This window comes from Taudactylus pleione, unplaced genomic scaffold (genome assembly GCF_031769625.1).
Source record: "Taudactylus pleione unplaced genomic scaffold, aTauple2 ptg000148l, whole genome shotgun sequence".
Taxonomy (NCBI): domain Eukaryota; kingdom Metazoa; phylum Chordata; class Amphibia; order Anura; family Myobatrachidae; genus Taudactylus; species Taudactylus pleione.
The window spans coordinates 1,699,187-1,710,347 of record NW_028284550.1 but is presented as its reverse complement, the minus strand read 5'-3'; the positions used below and the strand labels follow the sequence as shown (position 1 = coordinate 1,710,347).

Here is an 11,161-nt window from a genome sequence, read left to right as displayed (position 1 = left end):
ACACCAGGGTCATACAGAGTGGACATAACGTATAGACACCCTTATTTACGGTTGAGGGTTTTGTGATGTAAACCTGGAGTTCAAAATAAATCATGTCGGACCTTTTTCCCTTTAATGTGACCTTGAAACCAACAAACTTCAAGTGGCAAAACAATTTTATGAAAAAGAACTGAAAATTAAAAAACTACAATAACTTGGTTGCATAAGTGTATACACCCTTTCCTAAGGCTGTGTAGCCTTTTGGTATGCACTGTATAGAGGTGTAGACTTTCAGAAGATAATCACCATAGGGCCAACTTTAAATGGTTGTCCAAGTAAGGACAACACTTCCATCATCAGTGATACAGACTTCATATTCACATGCCAGAGATGTGTAGTTTACACCTAGGCCTCCTAACTATAGCAGTTCTGCATCTGCTGTCCTCAGCCTCTGAAACAGCATCACTTGGTGGTTAAATGGAAACAAAAGGCAGTCCAGCAGAAGACAGAAACGTTCCTACAATGGGCAACCACTTCAGCTTACTGTTCAGTCATCAAGGTCCCAAGTCTCCTTGCAAGAGGCTAATTCATATTTTAATATTATTGCAGACCAACTCTCTGAATACAAAATGACCATGTTCAGTTTCTCAAAATTAGAAAAATAATTAATGTTTTTTATTGATTCAAATTTAGATGAATAAATGGATTACCTGTGTTTCTATTATTAGGATTTGTATTCATTGGTCTTGGTGATGGGACAGATAAATAAGGGTCTTCAAGAAGGAACAAAGGTGATTCTTCCTTAACTTAATCTTCATTCATTACCATCAGGCACCAATTGGACATTATGGAAGACTCAAACCAAACCTTTCCAGACAGGTTCATACTCCTTGGTTTATCCAATGTCCCTTACCTCCAGGTTATCTGTTTCCTTGTGTTCTTGTTGATGTATATAATCACATTATCAGGAAATTTTCTACTGATCATTGTAGTGAGGATCAACCCCAAACTACAAAGTCCCATGTACTTCTTCCTAAGTAACCTCTCTATTATTGATATTTGCTTCTCCTCCTCTATAGTTCCGATACTCCTTATAAACACCCTAGCCAAGGACAGGAGTATTTCCCTACTAGGATGCGCGGTACAAATGTATTTCCATTTGGCCCTGGGAGCTACAGAGTGTGTAATACTTGCAGTCATGGCTTACGATAGATTTGCTGCTATCTGTAAGCCGTTGTACTACAACAACATCATGAACAAGAAATTATGCTTTTGCTTAGCTGCCGGGTCATGGACTGTGGGCTTCATAAACTCCTTCATTCAAGTGGCCCTCACATTCCAACTACCATTCTGCAGGTCCCACCATGTCAATCACTTCTTCTGTGAGGTACCTCCATTCCTGCGATTGTCCTGTAGAGATACTCGGCTCAATGAGATTTCAGTGTATATTTCAGCAGGGATTATCGTCATAGGTTCTTTCTTCTTGACTCTAATTTCATATGTCCATATTATCTACTCCGTCTTAAAGATCCGTTACTCCCAAGGGAGGTATAAAGCTTTCTCCACCTGTGCCTCCCACCTCAATGTTGTCACCCTCTACTATGGGACCATCATGTTCATGTATATGCAGCCCCAATCCAGTTACTCACATGAAACAGACACAATTGTATCTATTCTCTATACAGCAGTGACTCCAATGTTGAACCCCTTCATATACAGTGTGAGGAATAAGGATGTGAAAGAAACAATAATCAGTAACCTAAAGTAGGTGATGAACAATCTGAAACTAATATTTAATATGAACTGACCTCATATTCAGTTGTGTTTCATTTTCACTTGTTTTATTAAAGATTCTATGGTGGAACACTTATGTGGTTTAGGAGCTGGATGGGAAATTATCTCTAGAATATGGAGTCTTGATAAAACAGTCAACAGTTGTATACTAAATAGTATTTGCATAAAACTAATTATGCTCCCCTGATCAAAACACTTACACAAGACTTGGACAGATGGCACAGTTTGTTTATTTCATGGATAGGTAGGATAAATACAATTAAAATGAATTTCCTCCCTCGTCTATTGTATCTGTTTCAGACTCTCCCCGTTGCAGTTCCCAACTCAGCCCTCATCCTCCTACAGAAACTCTGTAACAGATTTATATGGGCTGGACACAAATCCCGCCTTCATAGATCAATACTAGCTAAAAGTGTGGTTTCGGGTGGGCTTGGTCTTCCTGTGCTTCAAGATTACTATGTAGCATGCCAACTCAATCATATTGTTTCATGGCATTCTACACCTGGACTCAAAAAATGGGTGGACATAGAAAATTCTTTTCTCACAGGAAGTAATCTTGGCTCCTTAATATGGCTTCCCAAGCAGTGCAGACCAGTCTCGGCGCTTTCGGTTCCAACTATTAGCTTTACTCTTCGGCTGTGGGATAGGATTTGTACTACACGGGATTTAACCTCTTACCCCTCACCTCTGACTCCGATTTGGAACCATCCTCTGTTTATTACGGGGTATGACGTCATGATTGCGGCTATGTGGCGTAATCATGGTATTGACCGTTTCACACATATTAAAGGTCCGTTTGCACCATCATCATTTTCAGATTTTCAGGATCAATACAGCCTGCCCTCCTCGTGTCATTTCCAGTACCTTCAGATCCTTAGCTTTATTCGATCTCAAATTAGGTCTCCTTCACTTCGTACCCCTCCTCCGTTTGAAAGGTTATGTCTTCATGCAGTTAACCGGAAGGGTAATATCTCTGTGATTTATCACTCGGTTTTACTTCCTGACCCCCCATCTTGCGAACCCCACGAATTAGCTTGGGAAAATTATTTATCTTTGTCTATGGAAGATGAGCAGTGGGAGGAGATCAGAATGCGCACTGCCAAAGCCTCTATTAATGTATCGGTTAGAGACACTTGTTACAAAGTTTACTCTCGCTGGTACATGGTTCCAACTAAGCTCCACTCTATTTTCCCAGCCACATCAAATTTGTGTTGGAGATCATGTGGAAATGAAGGAACCTTTTTCCATACATGGTGGACTTGTCCCGTGATAACCTCTTTTTGGGATCAGGTTCGTTCATTGATCTGTTATGTGATTGGTATTGATGTGCCATTGGAGCCTGCAGTAGCTCTGTTAAATGTCCCTATAAGTGGGATCTCCAGAACTCAGGACAAACTAATCATGCACATTTGTAACGCAGCCAACTCTTTAATAGCCAAATTTTGGAAAAATCATAGTCCTCCGCCATTATCTGCATTAGAGACAAAGATTAATTATATAGCTTCCATTGAGTACATCACCAGTCTACATAATAATGGGGTTGTTAAGTTTCAGAAGATATGGTCCCCATGGTTCCAATATCAATCACTACCTACCGCAGGTCTCTACTGAATCTATAATTTTCCTCAGTACATTTTTTTTTTTTTTCTCTCTTCCTTTTTTCTTTATAGTATTACTAGAAATATGAAGCATTTAGTATATTTATATATCTGATGTTCTGTTTATGCAATATGATATTTAAGACTGTTTTATTTATCTGTATTGCAAAAAAAAAAAAATTTTCGCTGCATTTATGGGTTGACTCCCATTGTTTGTCATTAATAATGTTTGTATATTTTATTATTCGATAAAATGTAAAGATTTAAATAGTATTTGCATAACGGTTACTATAAAAACATAACCAGACAAAGTGCATGATACTGTACAGAACAACTGATTAATATGCTCCTTATATATTGTAGGACATCATGATTGACAGATATTATTGAACTATACTGATCACCAGGGGCGTAGCTAGGTATTTGAAGGCCCCATAGCAAAAAGTTAGCAAAGGCCCCCATGTACCACCCAATGGTGAAAAATGTATATAACTTTGACAAGGAAGATGGGCCCCCCTCAGCTCTGGGCCTTATAGCTCAGAGGGGCCTATCACCCCTTGCACCTATGGTAGTTACGCCCATGTTAAAGTGAACAGAGATAAAGTCCCAACCAATGAGCTCCTAACTGCCATGTCACAGGCTGTGTTTAAAAAATGACAGTTAAGAGCTGCTTGGTTGGTACTTTATCTCCATCCAAGGCTTAGTAAATAGATCCCATAATTACTGGATGCCAGTCAGACTCATCAACAACATTACTATGAATCAGATTTCCACAAAACAGTACCTGGCAAAATCCAGAGGCCCTAACAGGAAAAGACATTTGAAGGCAAAAAAATATAACTGTCAACTTCAACATCATCAAAACTAAATTGATCTGTGATCAGGGCTGGCAGGAAACAAACTTTGTAGATACACAATCCAGATTCGGGACAGGTAACAGACAAAAAAGTATCCAAAAATAGGCAAAGGTCAAGTGTTAAGCAGTAAAGTTAGGAACAATCCGAGTCCGCAACAGGTAAATCAATGGAGTAAAGCAGGAGAGGACATCTGAATATCTGGAATACTACCTGGCGTCATCAATTATGTCAATAGTAACTTGGGTCTCTCCTACCTCTCATATTAGGTAAGTAGAAATGGAAGATTCTCCTCTGTGATCAGTGCTGGTGGTAAACAAACTTTGTAGATACACAATCCAGAGTCAGGACAGGTAACAGACAAAAAAGTATACGAAAATAGGCAAAGGTTCAAGTGTACACAAGTAACAGGCAACATAACCAGCATTGGTGTGAATGCATGTGGGGGTATTCAAAATGGGCTGTGAGCATTGAAGGCCATAATCCTTTTAATTAATGAATGTGGAAGCTGAGGAAAGCCAAAAGATAGAGAGAAAATAGATGCTGACCAGGGTTACCATGCTAACTAGCAATGAGCTCGGAAGTGACCATGACATCATGGAGAAGGAAGACGACTGCCATTGCTTAGCCACCAAGTGGATGTAGAGCAGTGACAGAAGCTGAATCTAACACAGAGTCTAATAACTGACAATGGGATGTAGTCAGGATGCCGGTGGTCAAAATCCCGACAGTGAAAGCCTGGCATGGGACTAAAGATAGGTGTCGCCTATCATTTGCCCCACGCCAAAAATCCAATACTCGGAATACTGAACATAGGTAAGTCGGGCGGGAAGGGTTATGGACTCCCGTGGGGACTAATGGTTAGGCACACCCCCGGGAGGGTTAGGGTTGGGCTAGGGAAAGGGGGGGGTTAGGCACCACCGGGGAAAATTTAGGGTAAGGTACCCCCCCAGTACGGTTAGGTTTTTTGTACGGGTAGTGAGGGGGTTAAGTTTAGGCACCCCTGTGGGGAGTTTAGGGTTAGGCATTAGGGTAGGGGGGTTAGGGATAGGCATCACAAAGGGAGGGTTAGGGGGGGAGAGAGGGGAGGGTTAGGGGGCTTACTTACCCTAGTCAGGATCTTTACCTGCCAGCCTTCCGGCGTTGGGATTTCATCCGCCAGGTTTACGTCTGGCGTCATTACATACCGATTCTGTGACAACAACATAAACTCAATGCTTGTGGATAAAATCCTCCCCCCCCCCCCTTCTGCCCAATTCTAAATTATGGATCCTGTTGGCAAGTTATCTAGATATTAGAAACAATATATTCCTCATCAGTCTCTACACGATTAAATAGTGACAATTAGATATTTATATACAATGGAGACTCTTGATGTAGTCCTCATCAGTCTCTACATGTTAAGAGCACGTAGTCCAAAAAGTACTTGTTAAGTAGCGGCAATGGTGTATATATTCACCATCAGGCGGCTTGTATATAAACGCAGTCCAAAAGGTACTTGTCAACGAGCAGCAGTATATTTACAGTCAGACGGCTTGTATATTGTAGGTCGTTGGCAGGGGGCATCCTGAGGAGAGAGCCCACTGGGACCAGTGATGCGGGCACCTGCTGGTGACCCCCATCGGGGGTTGCTGTGTGGCACTAACACCTCCTGGTGTGTGCGTAGTGTTGCCCAGGCTGCAAGCGCTGGTAGTGCTGTGTCCTTGTCTGAGAGCCACTGTGGGTGGCTGTATGCAGCATTGGTATCCGGTGTTTGCCAAAGGAATCCGTGAACTTCAACGCGTCTCTGCAATGGGGCAGCTTTTTCAAGAAACAGATTCCCATCTGTGTACGGGGGGGAATTTAAATACCTCCTCCTTACCTGATGGTTAATCTGAGCATAAATATATATGTTTACTACACTAATCTTGCAATGGGTCATGTATAGTGATATAACATCATATTTAGAGAAAAATACAGAGTAAGTTACTTTCGAAGGGTTTAAACTTTGCACGGACTTCTGCACCCAATTTTTTTGATCGGTTTGTAGAATTGAACAGATTTATTAGGAGGCCTCTGTAGGAAATGATTCTTTGCCACTAATGAAAGCTCAACAAAAACTCAATCAGGCAGTAATATAATAGTACTAGATTACACTGATCTAGAAGGTTTGGATACTCTAAAATAATTATTTAATGAAAATAACTTTTTAGATGAGCAACCTGAATTTTTTTTTTTTTTTAATATATATCAACGAAAGTCCTTCACAAATTTTTAATGAAAATTTTTACATTTTTCCCTTTAAATCACAAATCTAGTACTATAGACACATTTTATCAGATAGATAATTTTCATTCTCTATGTGAAAATAAAATTCATCCATGTCTATATAATATCACAAGGGCGAAAAACAGGCGATTAAAACACTGGCCACAAGCCCCTCCCTTGTCATCAAGCCAGCTGACAATGAAGGGGGATAGTTATACAAGATACGGAAGATTATATATAAAAAAAATAAAAAAAAAGAGGCAAAACGTCAGTTAGAAGATCCTTTCTTCTATCAAAAATTATCATTCAACCCCACATTTAAATTTCAATTAGAATTTAAAACTATTGCAGAAAGCCTTAAATGACGGTGTCTTGAGTAAAGAAGAGATGGATTTCCTCTACCCCCTCCACCTAATCATACCCATATATTATTACCTCCCCAAAATACACAAATCACTGCACAATCCCCTGGGGCATCCTATTATTTCGGGTATTGAGGGTCTTACTTCGAATCTGTCATTTTTTGTTTGATTTACAACCCCACGTTTCCTCTCCGAGATCCCACATCAAAGATACAACCAAATTTATAAATTTGGTAGAAGGTATTGAATGGGAAGAAGACTATCTATTCGTCACCTGTGACGTTCAATCGCTATATACCAATATCCCCCAAGAAAAAGGTGTGGAATCAATTGGTTATTAGTCTTACTTATGATGAAGGGATCTCAGAGAGGAAACAGAAATTTATTTTGGATTCTATTATGTTTACTTTACAGCACAATTTTCTTTTTGATCACGATCACTATTTACAGGTCGTCGGTACAGTGATGGGGACCAGATTTGCACCGAGTTTTATAAACATCTACATGGGCCGCTTTGAATAGGCTATGATCGGGGATGGCGCCTTCGCTTTGAATCTAGTCATCTATTGCCACTCTATCGATGACTTGTTCATTATTTGGAAAGGGGACCCTAATTCTGTCACAAAAGTTGTTGAATATATTAACAACAACAGTTATGGTTTATCCATCACTTGCACTCATGATCCCTCACAAATTAATTATTTAGACATTACGGTGGAGGTGGTAGAGGTAAAGACAGTAACTTCAACATACAAAAAAACAGTTGATGTTTGCACATTTATACCATACTCTAGTAATCATAATAAAAAGTGACTTTTTCAATTTCCTAAGAGCCAACTACATCGAATTAGAAGAAATTGTACGAATATCGACACATTTCAGAGTCAAGATGCAACTTTAGTAGAGTCCTTTAAAGAATGTAACTATCTGCAACATATTCTTGATCAAGCTGTCGAATATTCTTTAGCTTTAAATAAGTCTGAGATAATAAGCAAACATTGAAAAATAGATAAATCACTCAATACTTAATGAATAAAATATATATATATATATATATATTTATTTATTTTTTAATTTTTTATTTTTTAATAGGCTTATCCTTTGTGTCAAAATTTAATGTGGCAGCTGGTAAAATAAAAAATAAAAAAAGAACTATAGAGCTCTCTTTGTAGACTCTATCTTAAAGAAGAATCTAGATAGGAGACCTACTATTGTCTTCAAACGCTCAAAAAAATCAAATTTCCTTGCCCCGAGTTTCTTTAAAAAACACATTAAATAAGAACAAGCTCGAAAATAAATATACATGGTTAGGTCTTCCTACCACGGGATTTTATAGATGCAACTCTAATAAATGTACTACGTGTTTGTTTGTTTTTAATAATACTAAAAAAAGAGTATACTCAGCAATCTCTAAAACCAAATTTTCTATTGAAAACAAACCTCAATATGTTGTATATTTACCGATATGCCCTTGTGGGCTATATTATATTGGACATACTACACGTACTCTAAAATCCAGATTTATGGAGTATAGAAGAAACTTTATAAATCATTTCTGAAAAACATAGCGTTCCCATACATTTTCAGGAGTCACATCAAGGCAATCCAACAGGTTTAAAACTAGTTGGTTTGGTAGTGATACCCAGGATCTGTAGAGGTGGAGATCAGTTCAGAGGACCTCATTCAGAGTCAGTCGTTGCGGCCGCACGGTCGTACGGGAAAAGGGGCCAGATATGCAAATGATGCACTCGCATGTTGTGTCCTTAAGATCGGATCGTTAGCTGGCCGACCAAGGGGAGGAAGCGGCCGTAAGACAAAAAATATGCCCCCTTCTCGTACGCATTACACGTCATCTCCGTGCATATAAGGATTAATCGCGAGCATCGGGAACCATCGGAACTGGTCGTAGAACTTAAGGTTGACCATACCCTCTCTTAAGCACTATGATCAGGTCAGTGTACAAACCACCCATGTCATGTGTGCCATGATACTACTTTGTTAATTATGCACTCCCATAAAACGCCATTCGCATAATTAGGCACGCCTGTGTTCGGATCTCCACTCCCCCGTTTTCAAGCACCTTCCCCTGTTACCACCCACAAACGCCTCATTCTGTCACTCAAACTAACGACCTGGCTGTGTTCAAGGAGAGAGAAATTTCTGATCATAGCAGCCAGTTTGCGCACGCGCATTGCGAACTTTACGCATGCGCAGTTCAGCGAACATCGGTGGCGTACGACCGTGCGGCCACAACTACCGACTCTGAATGAGGTCCAGAGTCCTTTGCAGACAAGAGGCTGCATGGATTCTGAAAATGCAGTCCCTTAAGCCACAAGGTTTGAATGATAATATAGATCTGGAATTTATATAAAATCTCTTATAATTATTTAAGATTAGACAGTAGAATATGAATGCGAAATTATTGTAGCCATAGCTGCTCTTACTTTTTTTTACTTCACTTTTCTCACTATTGCAATGCCCTGGGGTGGCTAGGCTGCGCTGATTTAGGGGTGTCCTATGCTCTGGATTTGAACCCTAGTATGTTAGGGACCTACCCTAGGTTAGAGGTTACCTGGATATGGTGGGTAGGCCCATAACCTTGGCCATGATTATGCTAAAAACCTTTACTGATTGCAAAATTATATTGCATTTATATATTATCAGTAATTTGGAGTTGTGCACCTAAGATTTTGTCTGTTTCTGTGCCTGAAATCAGATGGATGTTTGCGTACACACAACTCCGCATAGCCCACAATTCCAAGCACATGCCCTCAACACTCCCTCAGTAAGCTTAGCCTAGATGACACGCAGTTACACCGTTCAGCTGCAAGTGGTGTTGCAAACAAAGATGCGTATGACTCAGGATTACCCATATATATGTATGATTGGCTGTAGAGCATACACAGTGCTAAAAATCACAAGATGCATCCTCCAACTGTGAGAGGTGCCTGGGTGGTGATAAAAGCCTGCTGCCATGCAGGTGTAGTCACCCACTTACTTTGCTCCATCTGTTCTCACCTTTTGGCTGCCGATGAATGATGGTCATGGTATATGGGTTGGAAGCTGACGGTGCAGGAGTGAAAATCCCGACCTTTGGACCCTGCAAAGGACGGCAGATGAGCAAAGTCTGGATGACCTCCACTGGCTTCAGTGTAAGGTGATCATTGGAACTCTTGGCCTCAGACTTACAGTAGCTACACCCCTATGCCAAGCACCAGAATGCAACTAACTACTCTACCTTGATGGATGCAGTCACGATCACAGTACCTACAATTAAATCACACTGCTGTACAACACTGAGGTTTCTCTATGCTTGTCACACCCACAACAGAGCAGGTATCAGGACCTTATAACCCTGACTGACCAGATATAACAACAATGACGACTGCAGGCTGGGTGTAGAGCACTAATTTATAGACAAAACACTATTACTATATTCCCCAACAATACAGTCACAAAATGTAATAAACACAAGTAGGTACCTTACCACAGTCTACCTTCAATGAAGCCTATCAATGGGCTTACACACCAATTAAAGCATAATGTCCACAGTGGCTCAGGCCTAGTGCCCGCCTATCAAGAGCCTGCTACAATTACTATAGGGCCTAGCACCCTCATTGGCTTGGTCCTAGTGCCTGCCTATCAAGGGCCTGCTACAATTACTATAGGGCCTAGTGCCCTCATTGGCTTTATCCTAGTGCCTGCCTATCAAGGGCCTGCTACAATTACTATAGGACCTAACATCTTCAGTGCCTTAGGCCCACCTATCAAGGTCCCGTTACACCTATTTTAGGGCCTAGCGCCCTTAGTGGCTCTTGCTTAGTGCCTGCCTATCAAGAGCCTTCTACAATTATTAAAGTGCCTAGTGCCTTCCGTGTCTAAGGCTTAGTGCCTGCCTATCAAGGACACAAGTACAAATAGGGCCTAGGGTCCTCCTATTAAGAACTTGTTACAATTATTTTAGGGGCCTAATGGTGTCAGCTGCTTTGGCCTAGTGCCTGCCTAACAAAAGCCTGCTACAATTATTTTAGGGCTTAGTGCCCACCTATCAAGGGCCTGCTACAATTACTATAGGGCCTATTACCTGCCTATCAAGGGGCTGCTATAATTACTGTAGGGCCTAGTGCCCTCAGTGGCTCGGAACTAGTGCCCACTAACAAGAGCCTGCTACAGTTACTATAGGGCTTAGCACCATCAGTGGCTCAGGCCTAGTGCTCACCTTTTAAGGGCTTGCTACAATTAGGCCTAGTGCCCTCAGTGCATAGGGCCTGCATAGCAAGGACCCAATACATTTACCAAAGGGCCTAGAACCCTCAGTGGCACAGCT

At 40.8% G+C, this 11,161-nt stretch overlaps 1 protein-coding gene across 1 annotated transcript in view; it reads left to right on the top strand.

The window, feature by feature from the left end:
* The first annotated feature begins 814 nt into the window (after positions 1–814).
* Positions 815–11,161, top strand: part of LOC148522272 (olfactory receptor 5V1-like) — a 28,930-nt gene continuing 18,583 nt past the window's right edge. Inside the window, exons 1-2 of the mRNA XM_088474148.1 lie at positions 815–1,729; positions 4,220–4,304. Of these exons, the coding sequence (XP_088330274.1) occupies positions 827–1,729; positions 4,220–4,304 (988 nt within the window). The 5' untranslated portion in view covers positions 815–826. The remainder of the gene's footprint in view (positions 1,730–4,219; positions 4,305–11,161) is intronic.